This window comes from Rhineura floridana, chromosome 6 (assembly GCF_030035675.1).
Source record: "Rhineura floridana isolate rRhiFlo1 chromosome 6, rRhiFlo1.hap2, whole genome shotgun sequence".
In the NCBI taxonomy this organism is placed as follows: domain Eukaryota; kingdom Metazoa; phylum Chordata; class Lepidosauria; order Squamata; family Rhineuridae; genus Rhineura; species Rhineura floridana.
In genome coordinates this window covers 102,571,727-102,597,148 of record NC_084485.1, presented here as the reverse complement: position 1 = coordinate 102,597,148, position 25,422 = coordinate 102,571,727, and the positions used below count along the sequence as shown (strand labels likewise).

Below are 25,422 nucleotides of genomic sequence, written 5' to 3'. Positions count from 1 at the left end.
TTTGTTTTGCCCCAATTTAAAAAAAAATGTTTTGATAATGATAACACATACATTCATACAAGTTTATAAATGGCTAGAGAAACATGGAGGAAGAGATTTTAATAAGAACACATGATGTGATAAAAAGTGATCTGCAGTATCATCAGAAGTCATATGTCAGAGCTTACCGGCATGATTCAGAACATGACTAATTGCCAAGATTTTCTGAAGATGTGAATGATTAATGAGTCACTTTGATGTAACTTTTTTGTTAAAAAAACCCCAATCAATATAAAATGTGAATGCCAGTTCCAAGAAATGCTAATGTTACTGACAATATGCACAAGAAGGTCCCCCCCACTCCCTTTTCCTTTAACATACCTGCGTCTTGATATGCTAGGCAGCCCAATCTTATCTCCCACTTTAGCCATGGAGTCAAAGGATTGCATCACAGTATGAAATGGCATCCCTTGTGAGACAAGAAGGCCACAATTGTCCAATTCTACCCATATGCCTCCTCAGTACCAATGTTCTTTTATTTCAGGAGAATTAAAGCAAAGGTAAGAGTACTCTTTTCCAAAATGTGGTGACATGAAGAGATGGAGTGTATGAATCTGGGTTGGTGGTGTACGCAAATTGTATGAGTTGTCTCACAGTGTAATTGCCTATCTCAGAATGTGCAAGATCTTCCTATGGTACACAGTTTCCCTTTACTACATTCATCCTTTTCAGATGCTTACCATTCCAACCAATGAGCACACAACTTAAAAAAACTTGGGGATATGCACTTATGTAATCACAGAGAAGCAAAGGGTAAAACCTTTTGTCTTCCAAACCATAATACAAGTAGATACTGATACTCAGGAATGGGAAGAGAAAAGAGGGCTTAGCTTACTGCTCCAAGATAATTATACAGCACCTAAACAGAAAAGATATTTATGACTAGAGATGGGTAAGAAATTCAATTCAGTTCACATTTCAAGCTGAATCTATCAAATTCACACTTTCCAAAACAATATGAGGACTGAAACACAGCCATTTTTTGAAATTCACACTTATTTAAATTTTGCAATGCAGTTTGCCAACCAAACTATGTTTACAGAAATGCATATATTATCAGAAATGAATATATGAGGGAAAATAACATACAAAAATGCATTATATTATGAGAAATTGCTTGCAAAAATGCACATTAGTCAAAACTGCCTACAAAAATGTGTTTGTTAGGAGAAATTCACGCTAAAATGCTGGAGAATTTTCATGAGGATTTTTCTTTTTAAAAATTGCAAATTGCTGCAGAAATGTGGAGAACTGAACAGAAGATTGGAAAAATGAGAAACTGAGAGAACCGAAATTAACACATCTTTCCATAACATCTGAAATGACATTTAGGATTAGGATTCTGGTAAACAATGCCTAATAAAATAAATCAGAAATCACCTATGCCGCAATATATTAGAAAATTTAAATCCAAGACAAGCTAGTGATCACACTGCTTAAAGTTATGAGACATTTTATCCATGGTTGCTGTAACCAGTTGGAAAATATTTTGTTAAATGCATATGTTACTGGCTACTGTATCAGAAAAGAGGTGCAGCAATGCCCTCTTGTGTTGTAAAAAGCTAATCATGAAACAGTAATTCCTGACTATATTTTTCTAAAAGTAAATCCAGATATCAAAATAAATCTATTTTAGAATACATACATATGAACTTGCTTTATTACATCTTTTAAAGGAGAAATGTTAAAACTGTGCCATACAAATGATCAAAAGCTCAAAGAACAACTGCTTAGTGCTTGATCCTTCTGAAAGTACCTATTTTAAAGATGGAAATAGTTAATTAGAAATTCTGAAAGAGGAGAACACCTGTGTTTTAGCTTTCACCCAATCCCACATATTCAGGGCAATCTAAACACTTACTCATGCTGCCAAAGCTAGCTCTGGATAATCTTTTAGAGGCCCTTACCATCATTGTAAGGAGATGAATGAGAAATCAAATTAAAGCAAAGATCATCTAGATACACAAATATTAATCTTGCCAATCTACACCCTCCCTCAAAATAAAATCAATACAAATAAAGGGAAAGCCTGAAATAAATACCCATGGCACTCAGCCCCTTGGGTTTTATGCAGGGCCGGTTCTAAAGGGCGGCCAGGTGGGGCACTGGCCCGATGGCCCCTGAAGTTACAGGGGGCCCCTCAGTTGCCCCTCCACTCCCCTTCCGTGATCTGCTGTCCCCCACGCCCCCCCACCTACCTGTCTGCTATCTTTTACCATTGCCCTTAACGAAGATGGCAGCCACGGTTTCCCTAAGGTACTGAACCCCTTGCAGCCATCTCAGTTGATGGCAGAGATGCACGCGTGTAGCACGCATGCGTGCCATCAACAAAGATGGCGGTGGAGGCATCATCCCCTTAGAGAAACCGCGACTGCCATCTTTGTTAAGGGCAATGGTAAAAGACAGGAGACAGGTAGGTGGGGGGCATGGGGGGCGTGTGTGCACATGTGTGTGCACACACACATGCCGGGGCTCACGGCAAGCTGATGCCCAAGGGCCCCGGCATGCCTGGAGCCGGCCCTGGTTTTATGGAATATTTATGAACACCACAATTGTTCAAAGGTAGATTTCTTTCCTTTCTTTATTTGGAGTGGGCGGAATCTGTTAGCATACAAGACCTACAAGACCTAGGCTCATATACGGCTGTGGAAAGGTTTTCAGTACAGAAACGTAGGCTATGAAAATGCTGATATGATGAAAGACAGTTTACTAATTGTGTAGTGCAGAGGGAACACAGCTTCAGGTCTTTGCTTGTTTGTTTGAGCAAGAGCAGTAACATAATATTTCAGAGAGGTAGGGTAATTGATGGATGCTCCTTGCTCTTGCAAGTGAAAGAAGTAATAACAAGGCTTTCAAGATTGACAATTGTTTGTGACAGGTTGGCATAGAGTCAGCCAAAGAATGAGAAAAATAATCAAGCAGAGGTACAATAGTTCTTTCCTTTGATGGGGTTCCTACTTCATGCTACCAGTTTGAATAACAACATTCCTTTACAAGATGGTTCACAATTCTAATTAAAAGGGAAAGCTTGCCTTTCTGCTGATTGAAAGTCTTTTGTTAAAACTCAATGGATGGCATTCAATACTAGTTCTACTCAGAGTAGATCAATTGAAGCTAACAGACATGACTAACTTAGGCTCATTAATTTCAGTGGCTCTACTCTGAGCAGGACTTAGTTGAATACAGCCCAATGTGTTTTACAAGCTGAACCTATGCACTCAGAAGTAAGCAATACATTCTTACTGGGAAGAGGTGGGTGAGGTAGGAGGAGTTGTTCTGACCCAGCTTTGCCCACCTGGATACTTGGTGCAACACCAGCAAAGGCTGCAGGCAGGGCCGGTGCCAAAGGGTGGCCAGGTGGGGCCCTGGCCGAGGGCCCCATGGCCCACAGGGCCCCTGAAGGGCCCCTCCTTAGGGTGGGGGAGTAGTGCTCCCCTTCCGTGATCTTCGGCAGCATCCCTGCAGCAGATTGTAGGGAGGGAGCTGCCCACCAGCGCCCACTCGCTTGCCCTCCCCTCCTTCCACTCGCCTGCCCACTCTCTCATTCACCCACCCCCTGGCCTGCCGTCCTACCCCCTGGCCTGCTTGCTTGTTGTCCCACCCCCCACGTGCTAGGTAGGTAGGTGGGGCATACGTTCATACGGGTGCCAGGGTCCAGGGCAGGCTGGTGCCCAAGGGCCTCGGCATGCCTGGTGCTGGCCCTGGCTGCAGGGATAGGGGGAGGGGTTGCTGCAGTCTACAGAACTTCCATCTCTGTCACCAGGAGACTGCTCTGTCTTGGAGCTGGCTGCGAAGGCCTGCACCTGGTGTCAGGCCAAGGAGACAATAAACTAGGGTTGCTGCTGGTGTACTGTCCACCCTGCTGCCCGGCAGCTTCTCTGGTCAAGCTGGCAGAGACCATCTCAGCTGTGGTATTGGAGGAGCCCAGAACAATAGTCCTGGGTGATTTCAATCACCATGCTGAGGCTGGCTCTAGTGTTCCAGCTTGGGACTTCTCCAACCCGAACATAGGGCAGGGTACACCCTTGACTTGGTTTTTGCTCCAGATGGAGGAAGTGGTGGTCTGGAGATGGGGGGTGGATGTCACCCCATTGTCATGGTCATTTGTGCTTGCAATGATGCGGCCAGCAACGTGTCCTCTTGACACTTGCCCTTTTTGGCGTATTAAAGCTTGCCAAGGGGGTTTGACTAAGTGGATCCAGGGTATGGTCAATGTGTTGTTGTGGGAGGGAGTGGTTCCAGCAACCCTGAAAGAGGTGGTGATCCGGCCCCACCTAAAATGTCCACCCTGGACACATTGGTTTGTGACAACTATCTTGTATCTGGTCGCAAATACGCCCTTTTTAGGAAAGGTGATCGAGAGGGTTGTGGCACAGCAATTGCAAGTACTCTTGGAGGAAACAGATTATCTTGACCCATTTCAATCTGGGTTCAGGCTTGGTTATGGGACTGAATCAAACTTGGCGGCCTGGTGGATGACCTTTATCAGGAGAAGGACAGGGGGAGTATGACCCTATTATTATTACTTGATCTCTCGGCAGCTTTTGATACTATTGACCATGGTATCCTTCTGAACCTACTTGGTGAGATGGGTATCGGAGGCACTGTTTTACAGTGGTTCCAAACCTACCTCCAGAATAGCATTGGATGATTGTCTTTTGGCCCGGTGACAGTTGTGCTGTGGGGTGCCACAGGGTACCATTTTGTCCCTGATGATGTTTGACATCTATATGAAGCCCTTGGAAGCGGTCATCAGGAGATTTGGGGGCAAGGTGTAGGCAGTATGCTGATGATACCCAGTTGTAACATCTGAGTCTGGAGAGGCAATGCAAGATCTGGATGGGTGCTTGCACTTGGATGAGGGCCAATAAACTGAGTCTGAATCGTAGCAATAAAGACGGGCTGTGGGTTGGTGGTCCCCGAGTTCAGATAATTGGTCAGTTGCCTGGTTTGGATGGGGTCATACTCCCTCTGAAAGAGCACTTTCATAGTCTGGGGATGTTTCTGGATCCATCATTGTCATTAGAGGTCCAGGACCTCAGTGGCTAGGAGTGCCTTTTACCAGCTGTGGCTGGTAAGACAGCTGCGGCCATTTCTTGGCTGGGATAGCCTGACTACAATCGTCCATGCACTGGTAACCTCCACGTTGGATTACTCTAATGTGCTCTATGTGGGGCTGCTCTTGAGGTTGGTCAGGAAGCTGCAGATGGTACAAAATGTAGCAGTATGACTGCTCACTGGGGCACGGTACCGCCAACATGTCACCCCACTGCTGAAAGAATTGCACTGGCTGCCCATTAGCTACTGGGCTAAGTTCAAGGTTCTGGTTTTGGTGTACAAAGCCCTATACAGCTTGTGACCAGGATACCTGAAAGATCATCTCACCCCTTATATATCCAGTCAATCACTGCACTCTGCAGGTGAGGGCCTCCTGCAGATACCACCTTATCAAGAGGTCCATTCCACACAACATACGAAGTGGACCTTTAGTGTAGTGACACCTACACACACCATCTTTTTGGCGCCTATTGAAGACCTTCTTTCAACAAGTGTTTTAAGTAGAGATCATACCTCCCAATCTGCGTCTGTGTTGGAGTTGCTTTTTAAGATCTTTTCAAAGATTTTTTTTTAAAAAAAGATGTTTTATTTTAATGTTTTAAAATATTTTTTGTTTTAATATATTTTAATGTCTGGTTTTATTATGTTTTATAGTGTTTTTAGTGTTTTTGTTTGCTGCCTTAGGCTCTTACTGGAAAGAAGGGTGGGATATAAATTTTTAAAATAATAATAATAATACGAATACAAATACGAAGAAGAAGAAGAAGAAGAAGAAGAAGAAAGAAGAAGAAGATTGTAGTCGTGCCACACACAGCTGATCAGAGGTGTGAACCCAGGTCTTCCCACTCAAATTACATGTTAATCACTACACCACCTTAAGCCAACCTTGGACTCTCCTTGGGTGCATAGGACTGTCATGATGAATTCCAGCACTTCAGAATGTACCAGTAAACCAACTGCTGTTGATCTATAGTTTATTTATTATTTATTTATTTAAAATATTTCTATCCCACCCTTCTACCCTACAATAGGGCACTCAGGGCGGCTTACAATGAAATTGCACAGTTCAAGCAAGGCAACCTTTAAAATGGGTGTGGGGAACCTTTGGTCCTCCAGATGTTGCTGAACCCCAGCTACCATCATCCATGGCCATTGGTCATGATTGCTGGGATTGATGAGAGTTGTAGTTCAGCAACATATGGAAAGCCAAAGGTTTCCCATACCTGCTTTCAGACCAATTGATGTATCTGCCACAAAGACTCAAGAAGCGGATGAACATCAGTTATCTACTATCAGGACAGCAACAAAAGTGGAGTCAAACATGACAAGTGTGTGGTCTTATTACCTCATATCTGTAAATTGCATACAGAGCCTGAACTATTATGATCTAGAATAGACTCACAGTTTTGAAGGCCAGAGCTAACTCTAAAAAAATGACATAGGAAGCTACTTTATACTGAGACAGACAATTGATCCACCTAGCTCAGTATTGTCTACACTGACTGACAGCAGCTTTCTATGGTTTCAGATGGGGCTGTCTCCCAGCTCTAGCTGGAAATGTCAAGGATTGAACCTGGGACCTTTTTCATGCAAAGCAGATACTCTACCTTTGAACTACAATATGCATACCTAAGTCACATATGTAAATGTACGCATCTACAAGGTGACTTTTTGAAATGTACTTGGAAAAGAATTTTCTATCGGAAAACTGGCTAGGCATGACATCAATATTCTATATCATGTCCCAATATTCTCTATTTTACTTTTTGATGAGCCTTTTGGATCTTTGGGTTAAGGATTGTGGTTTGTGAGCCTGCACATTGTATTATGTAACAACTATTAAAGAAAAATAAGCACCATCAGCAACAGTTTGTTCATAGAATAGTAAAGTTGGAAGGGGGCTTACAAGGCCATCAAGTCTAATCCCCTGCTCAATGCACAAATCCAATTTAAAGCATAGCCAACAGATGGCTGTCCAGCTGCCTCTTGAATGACTCCAGTGTTGGAGAGCCCACCACCTCCCTAGGTAATTAGTTCCATTGTTGTACTGCTCTAACAGTTAGGAAGATTTTCCTGATGTTCAGCTGAAATCTGTCTTCCTGTAACTTGAGCCCATTATTCCGTGTCTTGCACTCTGGGATGATCGAGAAGAAATCCTGGCCCTCCTCTGTGTAGCAACCTTTCAAGTACTTAAGGAGCACTATCATATCTCCTCTCAGTCTTCTCTTCTCAAGGCTAAACATGCCCAGTACTTTCAGTCTCTCCTCATAGGGTTTTGTTTCCAGTCCCTGGATCATCCTTATTGCCCTCCTCTGAACCTGTTCCAGTTGACCTGCATTCGTCTTAAAGTGCAGTGTCCAAAACTGGACACAGTACCCAAGATGAGGCCTAACCAGTGCAGAATAGAGGGGAACTAGTACTTCACGTGATTTGGAAACTATACTTCCGTTAATGCAGCCTAACATAGCATTTGCCTTTTTTGCAGCCACATTGTACTGTTGGCTCATGTACTATTGGCTCATATTCAGCTTGTGATCAACAACAATTGAACAATCGTTAACTGTCATATTTTCATGGATAAAATTTTAACATTTTGTGAAGAAAAAGATTATCATCATACTCCAGAAAATATACTGTTCTGAACTTTAGAAACCTAATTGTGCAATCCTATGAACTCTTACATGTGAATAAGTCCTGCTCAACAATGAGGAGCATGTTTCAGAGTAATCATGTATAGGATCAGGACCAGAAAATTCAGTATATGCATATAGAAAGTTATCCAGTCTTGTGCATGGGTTTCATTGGTTTTCAGATTGTTGCTGAAACCAAACTTCAATGATGAAACTGTTGATACATTTGGCTTGATATGATAGGAGTGAGCAACTCATTGGTAGCTGACTAGATGGACCATCCTGAACAGTACTGGCCACCTGGAAGTGTACGGTACACAGGATACAAGAAGTTCTTTCTGCAATATAATCGCCATCTAGATTACTGTTCTGATCCTGTTTCGCTTCTTTCTCTGCCTTTACTTACTATGCCCCCACACTTCTCATGGTGCCTTTACTTCTATCTTGCCCTCTGTTAACAACTTAGCTTTTAATTTGCAATATTGTGGATTTTTTTCACGAAATAATTTTTTTGATTCTTTTTTAGCTGATTTGAGTTCTGATCACAGATACTAACAATACCATAAATTCTCATTGTGTGGTTTTGTTGTCATCTAGTTATTAGTATTCAGTTCTACATTACTCTTGATTTCATTTTTTTATTCCATCCAGGATTTAAGGGATTATATTCATTTTACTTTTCCCAGCACATCTTCTTAAGATCTCTTAAAGATATGTTCTGCATCTTGACAACAAACTCAAAAGTGTTTCTCAAACACATGTTCAGAAAATTTCCCACAAGCCAGTTAGTTAAATGCTTATGTGAAGTGCATAGGCCTATTTCAGTAATGTCTCTGCCTGAATCTTAAGAATGCATGTAGACTGAAAATACTTCAGGAAGTAGGTGGGGATGGGGTAAGGAATTGTTGGGAGGTAAATTCCATCTCCCTCAACACAATTCCCAGAAAGAAGGTGTGTAAGGGTATGCAAGGGATTGATCTATACAACTCTATGTGGTGGCCCCCGAACTATGAAATAGTCTCCCCGAGGAGGTTCGCCTGGCGCCGACACTATCATCCTTTCGGCGCCAGGTTAAAACCTTTCTCTATTCCAAGGCATTTTAATTTTCTGTTAATGATTGTAATGTTTGTAATTTGATTTTAGCCTTTGCTGTTTTTAGATTGTGAAATTTGATTTTAGACTGATGTTTTTGTATTATATTGTATTTTATTGTATCTATGTTCACCGCCCAGAGAGCTATTGCTAGTCGGGCGGTATATAAGTTTTAAAAATAAATAAATAAATAATATGTGACCCAACATACAAGATATTGGAATAAAAGGGATGAAAGCCAGGTTTGGAGCCTATTCTTATTACTAATTCAGTGTCTGCTAGACTGAAAAATCTGGCCCATACTTCTAGCTGGCCTTGCACACAAGTGTGGTCAAAATTCAGTTTTTGCTATGCTAAACATTGTGCAGTAAGGAATGCATCAAAAACTGAGCCTTTCATGTGCCTTGACACAGACTGAGGTTACTAGAAGTTAATGCAGAAAAGGTTGCAACATACCAAAGTGATATGAAACCAGATACTCACTTTTTAAATTCTAGAACACCTTTCATATCTGCTCCTGCGATTCTGTTTGTGTTATGGGCATGAATATTCTACCCTACTTGAGATATATGGGAGTGTAGTTGAATAGTGTACAGAAATTTACATTTTAAAAAAGATGTATGCAGAGGTAAAGAGATTAAAGAATACTTCATCTTTCCAAAGTAAAAGAAAGCTGTAAGAATTAAAGGTAAAAGGATAAAAAAAGACAAAATGTTAAAACATAAAACATTAGGAATTCTAAGAAAAGACACCTGACTTTCCTATTCATTTTGGATTTGTAAGTTTTTTTAAAATAAAAAGCTTCTTCCCACATTCCTTCATTGTTGCAGGGCATCACTTCCATCCAACAGAATTCACTTTAAGTGAATTGAGCAGGGGGTTGGACTTGACCTTCCAACTCTACCATTCTATCATTCTATGATTCTAAGTAAACATTGTTGAAAGATATGTATTCTGTTCATGTCCTCAAAATCTTCTAATCGTCTGGAAAGTCTTCAGACAAATTTCCTTTGAGAATATAGAATGTTACATTGAAAACCTCTGAGAAACAGTGAAATGAAGTTTTGAGAATAATGCAATTAGCATAAAACAAATTTCAAGCATATATATATTGCAGCTTTTTACAGGAAAAGCATTTTACAAATGTAACTTGTTTCTTCCCACAATGAAAATAGGACCAGAAACTGAACTAATGGCATCTGCAACAAAATATTGCAGTATATCCTACCCCCCCCCACCAACAGGAATGCTCCTGTTTAGGGTTATAAGCAGCCATGTCCTCCTCCAGGTAAACTACTAGACAAACCAATTGCTCTTCCCTCAGTTCTCTTTTTTATTTTTCAATTGATGTTCAATATTCCGTGGCTCTTGGTACCCACTGAGCATGGTCAGATCTCATTGGAATGTTTTTTGGGAGAAGGGTTTTTTTTTCCCTTAAGTTTTTTTTCTAAACTTTTTGCAATTCCAGGTTGAGGGAAGTAATAGTCCCACTATATTCTGCATTAGTCAGGCCTCATCTGGAATACTGCGTTCAGTTCTGGGTGCCTCATTTTAAGAAAGATATAGACAAGTTAGAGCAGGTTCAGAAGAGGGCGACGAGGATGATAGCCGGTATGGAGAACAAGTCTTATGAGGAAAGGTTGAAGGAACTTGGCATGTTCAGTCTGGTGAAGAGAAGGCTGAGGGGCGACATGATTGCACTCTTTAAGTACCTGAAGGGCTGTCACATAGAGGAGGGTACAGATTTGTTCTCTGCTGCCCCAGAGGGTAGGACTAGGTCTAATGGTTTTAAGTTGCAGGAGCGTAGATTCAGATTGAACATTAGAAGGAACTTCTTGACAGTAAGGGCAGTTCGGCAATGGAACCGACTGCCTAGGGAGGTGGTGGGATCCCCTTCGCTGGATGTCTTCAAGCAGAGGCTGGACAGCTATCTGCGGGAGATGCTCTAGCTGTGGATTTCCTGCTGTGAGCAGGGGGTTGGACTCGATGGCCTACAAGGCCCCTTCCAACTCTATGATTCTATGATTCTATACCTCATGGTGCTCAGCAGCATGTGGATACCTGCCCTCTTGTTTCCTAGTTGTTCTGTTTTGACTCTATTTCTTTTGGCAGTGGTGCCCCAGTAGCCCCACTCTCCACATGTTGGAGTATGTCTGCATTGGTGAAGCCTGCTCAATGCACATAGGCTGTCTCCATAATCTAGAACCCTGATCATGCATGGTTCTAGATGATAGGTAAGTCTACACATATCTAGCAGCTTACCCGTTGCAGACATTCACCCAGTGCACAGCTGGTTGCAACAGGGCCAAAAGGAAACACTGGCAGTAAGTGCAGCCCCACTCTCTCACACACAACTGTTAATTGCATGAATCAGTATGAACAGGTGCCTTATAAGGCAGACAGCATCAGTAAAGGAATGCATGGTAGTCATACTAGTAAACAGAATATTAATTTTAGAGTGCTAGGTATAAAACTAATAGAAACCAAACTGGATAGTATATCCTAGTGGCTGGGAGGTAAATGATCTTATTCAGGAACCCCTACTGTTGGACTATATGGCAGGTGGATAGCAGACACAGAGTCTTGTAAGTTGTGGTGCCCAAAATCTGGAACAGCCTCCCAAGATAAGGATGTTGGCCCAATCAACGCTTGTTTTTATGTCAAAAAGACAGTTCTATTTCAGCAGACTTTCCTGTTACATTTATAAACAAATCTTTATAGCTGTGTTAGTCTTGGTTCTTTATTATTTCATTACTGCCATTTTATTGTTCTTTTTAAAATGCTAAGCTGTTGGTTAATTTTAGAGAAAGATGGGATATCAATACAAGAAATGCATAAATAAATAAATGAAAGTCAAAGACAGGGCCGGCTCCAGGAATGCCGGGGCCCTTGGGCATCAGCTTGCCCTGGGCCCCGGCATGTGTGTGCGGGCGTGCACATGTGCACACACATGCACACGGCCCCCATGCCCCCCCACCATTGCCCTTAACGAAGATGGCGGCCGCGGTTTCCCTAAGGGGATGATGCCTCCGCTGCCATCTTTGTTGATGGCATGCGTGCGTGCTATGTGCACGCATCTCTGCCATCAACTAAGATGGCGGCAGGGGCTTCAGTACGTTAGGGAAACCGCGGCTGCCATCTTAGTTAAGGGCAATGGTAAAAGACAGCAGACAGGTAAGTGGGGAGCGTGGGGGGCCTGCAGATCGCGGAAGGGGAGTGGAGGGGTGGCTAAGGGGCCACCTGTAGCTCCAGGCGCCGTCAGGCCAGTGCCCCACCTGGCCGCCCTTTAGAACCGGCCCTGGTCAAAGACATACGACAAAACTGAGCATAAACTGCTCAGACTAAAACTATCTCAAAATATGCAAACCTAAAGAAGTCACTGACAAGGAAAGAACAGTACCCTTACACTTCCTTCAATGCACCATTACTGAACTTCTTACAATCCTGAATGTTCTACAGAGACTATTCAGAGACTGGTTTCAGAACCAGACTCTCTTCTCATTCTGAAACCAATGTTTGACTACAAAGACCTATCTCCAAAATGAATTTTGTCACTTGGAACAGTTAATTAAAACATGCCTCTAGGATCAGGCCTTCATAGTAGTCACAATAAAGATCAATTAATAAAAGTTTCCTAAAATACAAACTTTGTTTAAAATTCCAAAAGACTAAATGGTAAAGTATTTCACCTCTTAATGGTGATTGTAATTACATGTGCCATGGAAATCCACTAACAGTTAAGTCAAAACCCCATAAGGCTTTCATTATATTTTAATAATATTTCCCTTAATGTTCTTTGTCTCATATAGTTTTATATAGAAACATAAGCATTTCTTATTCTTCTTTAAGAAGTCACATAATTTTTTCTGGAGTTCACTATTAATCCAGAAAAATAAAAGCACTGTTATCCAAATACCTTACTGATAAAAGTTTTTCAACAGAAGCAGTAATCACATATACACAATGTCATTAGCTTCCTTATTCTAGTATCTCAGGTTACCATAACTGTGGCTAAACACTATGATCAGTTACATATTATGAAATAAACTTTCTAAAGAAAGAAAGACCTGCAGAACTCAATATTATAAGTATTATAAATATTATAAACTTCCCAAATGAAACCTCTCTTTAAGAAACTTACCTATCCTGATAAGTGGTAATGGCAATACTGGGAAGGGTCAGTAGAGGCAAAGTTGTGGGTCTAGAAATGTTTTCTTGGTCTGGTGTTCTTGCTTTTTCACTCTGTCTTTGGGACAGTGGTGGTAACTGCAAATTACCAGAGCAGCATCTTCTTCCTCTCCAGAGATCTATGCCAAGGGTGTTACTAGATGCACTGTAAGACTTGCTGAGACCACATTCTAAGTAATCTTTGGCATTCTATAAAAAACAAATAGAAATGTTATTTATACAGAGATTCCATTTTATAAATTAGAATATCAGTAACAATTACAACTACAAAATGAAAATGTGGACTGATCATTCACATGACAATCATATAAATCTGTTTCTTAAATATATATGATATGATAGCCAAATAGAAATACATGCATGTATAGATACAGATTAGGGTTGTCAGGTCTCCCTGTTTTTGCATGGAGACTCTGGCTTTCTGGAGTCCTCTCTGGGTGCTCAATCGCTGGACTCTGCTTTCTTTAAAAAAATGAAGTTGCTAGGTGATCCAGTTCAAGAGATATACACCAAAACATCAGCCGCCACGGCCCCCACAACTTCTGTTAAATGAGCTCGTAGCTGGCTGCTCTAACCCTGCCCTTTCAGGTTTGTAGCCAATAGGGGAAGTCAGGATTGTGATTGACAAGGGATTTGTTGACCTCCAGACAATAGCTAGAACCACTGAAAGGCCAGAAAACTGTTGTTTTTTTCCTGCTTCTCTGAAAATCTCATAAACTGAGTAAGGTCAAGTCTCTTTCTCTCGTGTGCAGGAGATCTAAATGCCATTACAATGTATTATGCTTTCCTAATTATAAAGAGGTAAACAAGGTTAAATTTTCCTGGGCTGTTGACGAGGACAGTGTTTTGAAAACCTTCCCAATATGAAGTGTTAATCCTATACTTGCTTTTCTGGGAGAAAAGCTCAATGCTAATCGCACATACCAGGAATAAACACCATTGAAATCAGTAAGACTTACTTTTGAGTAGATACGGTTAGGATTGTGCTGTACGTTAATGGGACTTTTGAGTAAAGATAGCAAAGAATTGCCTTTGTGCTGTAAATATTTCTCTCCTCCTCCATTCCTATTTTTAAAGCAGTTAAGACAGGACTTACTTAAGTGTCTCTGCCTTTTTATGTAGGAAAATAAAACTGATCTTATTTTTTTTAAAAAGATATTCTGCAGTGACCAACTAGTTTTGACAATAAACTATTATATGGGGTGTATGTATTTTAAATCTCCGGTGTGTGTGTATATGGAGTCTTTCCAACATCCCTGTGTGGTAGGGTTGCTGAATGGAAACCAAGGCAGCTCACAACAAGGAATAAATCCCTTTAAAATCTGATAACATAAGAACAAGTGTAAAACAGTTGCAAAACAGCTTAAAGTGGCATGATTCTGCATATTGGGTTGGGTCAGTGAAGTTCTTTATCACTTGAGGTTGCAGTTCTGTGCACATTTCCTTATTTGAGTAAGCCACATTAAATACATTGGGACTCAGTGGCGTCACTAGGGTTGGTGTCACCTGGTGTGGTAACTCATGGTGTCACCCCCATGGACCTCCTCCCGTACCAGACCATACAGAATCCTTAGTAATGTTTTTTGTACTAATGTTACTCGTAAATTGTTATTCCCATATATCACTGAATGTAATAGCAATAGTAGTGACATAAACAACTAGCAAAATTAAAATTACACCTTTAAATTACAATATCATATGCACAGCCTAAATGTATTTACGTTTATACATAGTTTCATGTGGTTAAAGTGAAAATTCGGTAAGAAAACAATAGAATTTGAAGTGACTGACCAAACACAGTGCAGAAACACAAAACTAAGCATGCACAAAGACTACAATAACACATAAGGGTAGAATATTAACATGCAAATTAATGTATACAGTGGGTCTGGATGGTTCTAATTGTAGCCATAATTTTACTATCATGCAGTGAAGAGTGACTAGCCATTAGGGTCTACATTCTGCATCAGCAACCAGTCCACAATGCCACCATATCTCTACAATGATGGAACAGCATTAAATGTTGTGACACTGTGGTAGCTGCTAGCAAATCAACTACTATACTCCATCCCAAGTATTACTGTGCAGATGCACTCAGTCCTCAGATAAGACCATCAGCAATTTTTGAAATATTGTTATTTGCTCTTTATGGAGACAATTCAATTCCAATAAAGTATGAATTACAGATTCCTGTTTCTAGAAGCAGAACTTCCAATATCATTTTTATATAACTTATCAAAAGTTGACACGCATTATAACCTGTATCAATGGCATTACCATGAAAAATAATGGCTACTCTGGGCTAGAAAAATTATTTGTAGGTGTACGTGGAGTTGGGATTCAAAGAGCTATTTAGGCATGCACCAGGAATTTGTACTAACCCAGTGCAAGTTTTGACTCCCTCCTTTAAATAGCCAACTCTGTTGCCATATCATTAAATGCTTTTGAAACTCTTGCTCAGTATGCCATTCAGCCTGAAGGCTGCTAATTCAGGAATATAAGCATAAAGCCTTTTTGAGCTCACAGAACTAGCTTTATGGTTCAATGAATAGGTGTCCAAGATTTTCTCAAATGTATTGATCCTTATTATCAGGGAATGCCCCTTAGCCATAGCACTATGAAGAATAGGAGTGCTCCATATTTTAGCATGGCAACTGAACAGTGCACAGTAAAACACATTTATCTGGAACTAATGCTGCAATCCCATACATGTTTACTTGAAGTAAGTCTTTTTCATCACAGTGGGACTAACTTCCAAGTACACGTGCAAAGAATTGCACTGCAAGTCTCCTTAATTTCTGTAAGACTTCCTTTTGAGTACGTGGATAGAATATAATTTTAGTTGATTTTAAAGAGCAGACCACCATGCCACAGTACAAACTGGTTTTTGAAACTCCTCTTGTGAAGCTGCTGTGAAAGAAAAACAAGCCCAGAGTCTTTTGGGACAAACAGAACTGGCTGGAGAATTCATGGATCCTTAGAAACAGAGCATTTGATATATTTCATATTCTTAATATGAACTATTTAGCTACTTGAAAGCCATACTACCAAGTACAGCTGCTGACTTTAATTAGTTTTATCAAAAGAGTAACTAAATAAAGCTTTCATTTATTAAAAGGATGCAGCCAGTTTTAATTAATGGAGCAGTGAGGTAAATACCTTTCCAATTTTAAGGCCATTTACAGAAGCATATATTTTATTTTCACAGTAAGACTGCAGTCTTATACAGCCTTACCAATAAGATCCATTGAATATAGTGGGACTTACTTCTGAGTAAATATGCACAAGCATAGGCTGCACATATTGGCCTCAAATCATAGTTTATGGTTTACTGTGAACACAGTTTTGGATCTTATCTGTTTTGCTCTTCCCTGTTGGCATGCAGGAGAAACAAACCACAATTCCTGGCAACTGGAATGGATGCAATACTAGTCAAATAATTAACAAGTTGCAAATGTTCCTAGGAAGCACATATATTTGTGCGCACAGCTCTTCAGGCATGATAAAATTAATACCAACTTTTTAATTTGTGTATACACTTTAGAAGATTGGGATTAATCAGAATGATTGCACTGGGCATGCTGCAACAACAAAAATAACTTGACATTGATGTCCACCCAATGAAAGAAAGAGACTAATTTGCAGTATTGCTTTGCATGCAGAAAGTTCCAGATTCAGTTCCTGGCAACTCCAGTTAAGAACTGAAGTAGCAAGGGAGCTAGGAGAAAACTCTGCCTAAGATCCTGAACAACCACTACAATCATAGTTGATCGTGCTGGTCTAGAAAGTCTCACTATACACAACTCCCCTTGTTGATTTGATTTTGCCAAAGCGTTGTGCCCGCTCACCTGCTTGGGAGAAGCGGAAGGCACGCAGGAAAGTGAGGCACTCGCCCAGGCTGGTGCTGAGGGCAAAGTCGCCCAGGAACGGGCAGCGGCGGAATAAGAGCTCGAAGGCGGCTGGCTCCCGGTGCCGCCCGGCTCGCCAGTAGCCATAAGCCATGGTGAACTGGTAGAGGTCGGGTGAGCAGCGCCAGAGAGGAGCCGCCGCTGCCACCGCCCCACCATGGCAGATGCTGTTCCTGGGGCTGCCCGGCCCGGCGCCCTCGCCCGGCTCCTCCATGGTGCTCGCTCACTCGCCCGCTGCTCTCTGCGCCCCCTTGGCACGAGAAGCAGGCCTGGGAACACCAGCGTGCCTCCCTTGTCCCACCGACGCTGCTCCCGGTCTCGCCTGCCCTCCTGCGGCCTGCATGCCTCCGAGGAGGAGGAGGAGTTGGCTGCTCCGACGCCGACCCGGAGCACTTCTTGGCTCCTTTGCCAGGCAATGGCACCCTGCCCCACGACGGGGGTGGCGGCTCTGGGTGTCACCACTCTCATGGTGTCACCCGGGTGTGGTCCGCACCTCCCGCACCCACCTAGTGACTCCTCTGAGGTTTGGCTTAGTATGTCATCCAAACCTTGGCTTGTTGTTAAGCTCTCTCCAGACTAACCATGAGGTATAACCAAGAAAATCTTGTGGTTCATGAAGAGAGTGCTTAACCACAAGCCCCCGTTCGGACAATTCACTAAGCCAAAACACAGACCAGAATAGTACCAGAGGTTCTGAATATAGTCTTAAGCTCTCTGTTGCCTATGCAAACTTCCATCACATTAGTCAAAATAATTGGAAAAATGTCAAGAAATCCTACAGCACTTTGTAGACTAAAAATATCATCTAGGAGCAACTTTCTCTTTGTCAGTAATATGACACATTCTTGCAGCTATTAACCTTACATAGCTTTGGCACTTGACTTTTTGAAATAGTTGCCGTCTATACAAAAAGTAAAGCATGGGCCATTTTTAGCAACTTAGTTAAATAATTTTGTTTGCCGTTATCACATATTTTATACCTAGTCCAGAACCAGCATAGGAATAAGGGGACATTCATCAGAGCATGAAAAATGCACATGTATCTTTTGAACATTAACAAAAATGTCAGGAAACCTTTCTCAAAAACTGTTCAGGGGGGGGATGGGGGATCTCACCTCCCACTGACCTCATTTCCTCCAAGGAAAGAACTTATTTTCATAATGACATAGATGTTTCAGATGTTTCTAAATCTAAAACGTGGAGGTTGCCTTTACTTCACAACTTCCATGACGCCCTTTGTAACCTCAAAGGTTTTCAAGACACCCACATGCTAATTGTAATGTTGTTGTTCTTATATGCCTTCAAGTCGATTATGACTTATGGCAACTCCAAGAGCATCTGTCATAAACCACCGTGTTCAGATCCTGTAAGTTCAGGTCTGTGGCTTCCTTTATGGCATCAATCCATCTCTTTGGCCTTCCTCTTTTTCTACTCCCTTCTGTTTTTCCAAGCATTATTGTCTTTTCTAGTGAATCATGTCTTCTCATTATGTGTCCAAAGTATGATAACCTCAGTTTCATCATTTTAGTTTCTAGTGATAGTTCTGGTTTAATTTGTTCTAACACCGAATTATTTGTCTTTTTTGCAGTCCATGGTATGCGCAAAGCTCTCCTGCAACAACACATTTCAAATGAGTTGATTTTTCTCTTATCCACTTTTTCACTGTCCAACTTTCACATCCATACATAAAGATCAGGAATACTGTGGTCTGAATGATTCTGAATTTAGAATTGTAATTTTAGTCTCTGTTAACTGATAAAAGATATAATAAAGTGTTAAGTAATGTCACTTTTTATTCATCACAAAAACAAATACTATGATGATGATGATATTTATTATCTGCCCTACACCAAAAGATCCCAGGGTAGGTTATAGCAATATAAACAACTTTTAACAAATTTTGAAGGAAATAAAAGGAAGGAGATAAAAGTAAACCACCCAGAGTGGTGAACAAAGCCTGGTTGATGCCAAGGCATTTGGATTCTGGTTTTAAGTGTTCCACCTATATGCAATGATGCCTCCTCTTCAGCACTCAGCTCAGGAAGTTCCATATGACAATAATAATAATATGTCTAACAGACAAAGTCAACAGTTCCCCCATAATTGTATCTCCGTACTATAAACGGCTTAATTTAATTTCTAATTTCTGCCTGCCACACAGCTGTTAAAGATACAAGAGCCCTGTTGTCCCCCAATGGCAACCCTAAACCCAGAGCTTGGAAAAGTTACTTTTTTGAACTACAACTCCCATCAGCCCCAGCCAGCATAGCCACTGGATTGGGCTGGTGGGAGTTGTAGTTCAAAAAAGTAACTTTTCCAAGCTCTGCCTAAACCATGCAAAGAACTCAGGTTAAGAGTAAAAACAACAAAATATAGGCAACTCAACATATTTTAAAATATTTAAAATACATTTAAAATGAACACAAACAACTGTATAAAAACAAACTCAAAGCCTTGATAACCAGCAACAAAAATACACTAAGCATGTCCAATTCTACATTTTTAAAACTTACTTTACCATCTTTTTTTGCTCACTTACTGCTTTGGGTCAGCCACTAACTCTCAGCCTAAGCTACCTAATATGGCTGTTGCTCCACTTAATTCTATAGGACTTATTTCTGAGTAGACCTGGTTAGGATTGCAGCCTAAGTCCTTGTATAATAGACATACATCTTTACTTCCTTTAACCAGAATGATGCATCTTTGTACCATAAAGCTCCATTCCCCATTAAAGTACTTCTTTACTCAGCATATAGTTAAACTATGGAGTTTGCTCCCACAAGACGCAGTAATGGCCACCAGCTTGGATGGCTTTAAAAGAAGATTAGACAAATGCATGCAGGACAGGGCTATCAATGGCTACTAGCCATGATGGCTGTGCTCTGCCACCCTAGTCAGAGGCAGCATGCTTCTGAAAACCAGTTGCCGGAAGCCTCAGGAGGGGAGAGTGTTCTTGCACTCGGGTCCTGCTTGCGGGCTTCCCCCAGGCACCTGGTTGGCCACTGTGAGAACAGGATGCTGGACTAGATGGGCCACTGGCCTGATCCAGCAGGCTATTCTTATGTTCTTATGAAGACTTACTTCTAAGTAGACATGCACACATTGTACTATAAGTTAAATATACAGTGAATATTTAACGAGCGCCCAGTAGGGTTGCCAGGTTCAGGGCCTGAGACTGATCCTGTATCTTTAGGAGAAGAGAAAGTCAGCCAAGTGCTGGTGTTCTTGCAACATTGTAATGGGAAAAACCACAAGGTGGCATTCTCCCTTCCCCCTGCACAACTTTTAAAGATACAGAAGACCTCTTGGAGGCTGGGCCTGGCAACGAAGATATCTTCTGTATCTTTAAAAGTTGTGCAGGGGGAAGGGAGAATTACACCTTGTGGTTTTTCTCATTACATTGTTGCAAGAGCACCTGCACTTGGCTGACTTTCTCTTCTCCCAAAGATACAGGATCAGTCTCAGGCCATGAACCTGGCAACCCTAGTGCAGCAGCAAGTATTTTATTAGCAGACATGTTCAAATATGCCTTGACATAAGCACCTGCATTCATTGTGAATGACAAGTTCCTGCGCTGAGCAGGGGGTTGGACTCAGTGGCCTTATAGGCTGCTTCCAACTCTATTATTCTATGATTCTATAAGTCAGGAGAAAATATCAAGACTTATCTTGTCCAAAAATAAAAAGGTAAAGTGATACATATATGAACAATTGTGTTACTAACTGGAATGCAAACAAACCACTAGGCTAAACTAGTCCTCAATACATATCATACACACACTTACACCATCTGTGGTGACTGTCATCACACTCCTGCTTTTCTTCATAATAATGACTGAACGTTGTCCTGGTTGTATCAAGCACTCTTCTTAGTGGTGTTCCTGCCAGACCAATAAACCTAGCAAAAAAAAAAGAGACAACCATATTCTCAGTCCTTGCTGAATGATCAATCACACTTTTTTTTTCACAGCAAACAATTCTGCCTTTATACAGTGCCTTGCAAAAGTAATCAGACTCCTGACCAATGCTCTCATATTACTGACTTACAAATGGTACATTGTAATTTCATTCTGTATGATATTTTATTTTGAAACACTGAAACTCAAAAACAATTATTGTAAGGTGACATTGGTTTTATGTTGGGAAATGTTTGTAAGAGTTTGCCTCTCTCAGCTTTTCCAGGTCCGCCACCTTGGCCTCAAGGAAATGAAGTCGTTCCCGGAGAGCCAGGAGCTCATTGCACCGAGAGCACACCCACAACTGCTGTCCAACAGGCAGATAGTCGTACATGCTGCAGGCGGTGCAAAACACTGGAAAGCCCCCACACCCCTGCTGGCTTCTTACCTGCATAGTTTTGTTTAAGGTTTATTACGTCAATGGGTTGGAGACTGCGGTTTAGTTGAGGTCAGGGAACAGACGGGCAGAGTGGGGGGCCCTGGCCTCCTCGCCCTGCTGCCGAACTCGCTCTGCTGCTTAACTCGCCTTGACGCTTTGTCAGCTGGGGCTCCCTCTAGCTCGTGGATCAGGCTCCCTCGCTAGGGTGCTCTGACTTTATATGTCAGCGCATAGTTAAACTATGGAATTTGCTCAGCGCATAGTTAAACTATGGAATTTGCTCCCACAAGATGCAGTAATGGCCACCAGCTTGGATGGCTTTAAAAGAAGATTAGACAAATTCATGGAGGACAGGGCTATCAATGGCTACTAGCCGTGATGGCTGTGCTCTGCCACCCTAGTCAGAGGCAGCATGCTTCTGAAAACCAGTTGCCGGAAGCCTCAGGAGGGGAGAGTGTTCTTGCACTCGGGTCCTGCTTGCGGGCTTCCCCCAGGCACCTGGTTGGCCACTGTGAGAACAGGATGCTGGACTAGATGGGCCACTGGCCTGATCCAGCAGGCTCTTCTTATGTTCTTATGTAAGAAACATAAAAAAACTGAACCATGTTGCTTGCATGTATTCAACACTTGTGCCGTGGAAACTCCCAGTTTACACAGATGAAAGAAATTGCCCTAATGAGGACACAATTACCTTACCATTGGCCTCCACCTGTGAACCATTAAAGTTGCTGTCATTTTGTCAGGATAAAAACCCCGCTGATGAAGGATCATTGGTCAGGCTGTGGGTATGAAGGAAAATGCAGACCAAAGAGCATTCTACAGAAGTGAGAGCTAATGTAATAGAAATGCATAGATTAGAAAAAGGGTACATAATTATTTCCAAGCATTTGGATATCCCAGTGAGCGCAGTTGGATCAATCATCAGGTGGAAGCTGCATCATACCACCCAGGCACTGTCAAGAAAAGGCTGTCCCTCAAAACTCAGTGCTTGAACAAGAAGACTTGTGAGAGAAGCCACAGAGAGGCCAACAATCACTTTGAAGGAGCTACAGAGTTCAGTGGCTGGGAGTGGAGTAATGGTGCACCAGTCAACCATATCAAGAGCTCTGCATAACACTGGCCTGTATGGGACGGTGGCAAGAAAGAAACCATTACTCAAAAAGTACCGTCTGGAAGCACATCTGGAGTTTGCCAGAAAGCATGAGAGTACCCTAGTTGTGATAAGGGAAAAGGTCTGTGGTCAGATGAGACCAAGATAGAGCTTTTTGGCCAAAACTCAAAGTGCTATGTGTGGTGCAAACCTAACACTGCCCATGCCTCAAGACACACCATCCGTACAGTGAAGTATGGTGGTGGCAGCATCATGCAGTGGTGATGCTTCTCATCAGCAGGGACTAGGCATCTTGTTAAAATTGAAGGAAGAATGGATGAAGCAAAATACAGTGAAATACTGCAAGAGAACTTGCTTCAGTCCACTAAAAAACTGCAGCTTGGGAGGAAATTCACTTTTCAGCAGGACAATCATCTCAAGCACAAGGCCAATGCAACACTGGAGTGGCTCAAGAACAAAAAGGTGAATGTCCTACAGCGGCCCAGTCAAAGTCCTGATCTCAATCCCATTGAGGATCTGTGGCGCTCTTTGAAAATTGCGGTCCACAAGCAACATCCAACCAATTTGAATGACCTGGAGTGAATCTGCCAAGAAGAATGGGCCAATCCCTCTGACACTGTGTGCAGAGCTGGTACATACCTACCCCAAAAGACTTAAAGCTGTTATTGCAGCGGAAGGTGGCTCTACCAAATATTAATGTGTGTGGGTCGAATATTTATAAAGCAACATTTCAGTTTTTTATGTTTCTTACAAACATTTCCCAAAAGAAAACCAATGTCACCTTACAATAATTGATTTTGAGTTTCAGTGTTTCAAAATAAAATACCATACAGAACAAAATTACAATGTACCATTTGTAATTCAGTAATATAAGGGCATTGGTCAGGGGTCTGATTACTTTTGCAAGGCACTGTATATGGATTTATCATGAAAATACATGGGCACAGAGAATTCCACAAATACAGTAATTTTGCACAATAGCAACTGACCAGTTTTGAAAGGGTATAATGTTTGTGGAGCTCGGTTTTAAAATATTGGCATTATCACATACAAGATTAAAATGTATGAATTTGTAATTGATAATTACATCATAGAGAGATATTCAGCTGAAGTAAGGAGACCATGTGTGCATACCATCATGGGTGGGGTGTTTCCAGCTACCCCACCACCCCCTGTCTTAGGAGGACTTGTAAAAAGCTGCTGCAAGAGTGGGATTCTGAATAACATCATGGGTGGGATGTATTTAAGAACCAAGTTGTCTAATTCCTTTTTATTTTTGCTGCACTGCCAAGAAGTATAAATTTGCCTGCTTACAGATGTAATGTTATATTTATTATATTGAAAAGGGTTTTGTGTTTGCTGTGATATTTGCTGTTATGTTACTGTTTATTATTTTTCTTATTATGAAATTGTTTTTGTAATTTCTGTTCACTTCGTTGTAAGCTGCTTTGAGCACAATGTTTCGTGGAAAGGCGACATACAAACAAAATGATGAAATGAAAATGAAATGAAATTTATCACTTTTCTAGATTGTAGAAGCATTAGGGGCCCAGACAATATTTACAAGTCAGTCACTATGATTTCCCGTTTAGCAGGATTAGGGTTGCCAGATCAGAAGCATCCCAAACCCTGAGATTTCAGGGGCGGGCCCTAGTGATGTCACAGTGGCAAGTTGTACTGATGTCATGGGGGTAGGCCGTAGTGATGTCACTGTGGCGGGCCCAAGTGATGTCACTGGGGAAGGCCCTAGTGATGTCATTAAGCGTGATACATTAAGCATCAACCATAGTTGCTTGGAGCATACAATTCAAACAAAAACATGTATCTAATTGGAAATGACAATAGAAATATTAGCTAAAAGTTAGTGCCTGGGTAGAGAACATTTAATCTAGACTACTTGCATCTCACAAGAAAGGTTTAAGTGCCCTCAGGCCAGGCCAGTCACCAGAAGACTATTGCAGGAAGAAAGGAGCCTAGTGTTATGGAGATGTTAGATAGGAGCACTCAAGAGTAAAGATGGATGCCCCTGAAGGCTGCAATTCTAAACACACTTACTAAGCCCCATAGAAATCAATAGGACTTACTTCTGAGTAGATATGGTTTCGATTGTACTGTTGGTAAAGCTTGACTAGGGATCCTCTGCAAAGATGTTCATATCTAAGCAGGTTGGCGAACCCCTGGTGGAATGCCCTGCCCCTACCTTTTAACATGGCTGCTCCAAACTTCTTTACAGATTTGACCCTTCACTTCAGAAACAGGACTGAGAAATGAGTAAGAATAAGATTCTCTACCCTTTTCTGTCTACCTTGTGGGCTGCTATAAACTCACTTTGACAGCCAACATGATTCCAGTAAGTAATAACTGACAGAGGGAAAACACACATGGTTTGATCTACCTTCACAGACAGCAGCTTGGGAACAACAATAATTGCAGCCACACTTCTCAGTATGTGAATTCTCTTTTACCACTATTGGGCAAGAAACAATTGTCATGCAACCAACAACTTACATAGTGGGTTTAAGGGGGTTGAGCTGAGCACATGGAACCACTGTTGTTGCTTCCGTGGATGTAAGGGAGTGAGGTTAAAGGTAAATGAAATGCAAACAGAAAAAGAAAAGACAGTGATGATTTCCTAAATGGAATACCATACCAACCACAACAAAATTCCTATGAGTAAGGCAGAAAACTCAGCATCCCACAACCAGTCAGGATTCTTAACAAAAAGCCAAAACTAAAAAAATATTGGCAGCCAGTCAGCTAAGGTCACAGAAATCCCCATGCAGCACAACCTGAGCCAAGGGCTGTAGTTAGTGCAGAATGCTGTGGCACAATTGCTGACAAGAGTGATACCCTATCGGCACATCCAGAGCTTGGAAAAGTTACTTTTTTGAACTACAACTTCCATCAGCCCAATCCAGTGGCCATGCTGGCAGGGGCTGATGGGAGTTGTAGTTTAAAAAAGTAACTTTTCCAAGCTCTAACCTCTGCACTGGTTGGCGATTTGCTACCAGGCCAAGTTCAAGCTGTGCTTTCCATGTTATGGGTGCCACATAGCACTTGTT

The 25,422-nt window shown here is 41.7% G+C and overlaps 1 protein-coding gene across 1 annotated transcript in view; it reads right to left on the bottom strand.

Annotated features, from left to right (window-relative positions):
• Positions 1–25,422, bottom strand: part of PDE4B (phosphodiesterase 4B) — a 468,208-nt gene that overhangs the window by 393,413 nt on the left and 49,373 nt on the right. The window contains exons 2-3 of the mRNA XM_061633352.1: positions 20,700–20,812; positions 12,961–13,196 (exon numbers count right to left, since the gene is read on the bottom strand). Of these exons, the coding sequence (XP_061489336.1) occupies positions 12,961–13,196; positions 20,700–20,741 (278 nt within the window). The 5' untranslated portion in view covers positions 20,742–20,812. The remainder of the gene's footprint in view (positions 1–12,960; positions 13,197–20,699; positions 20,813–25,422) is intronic.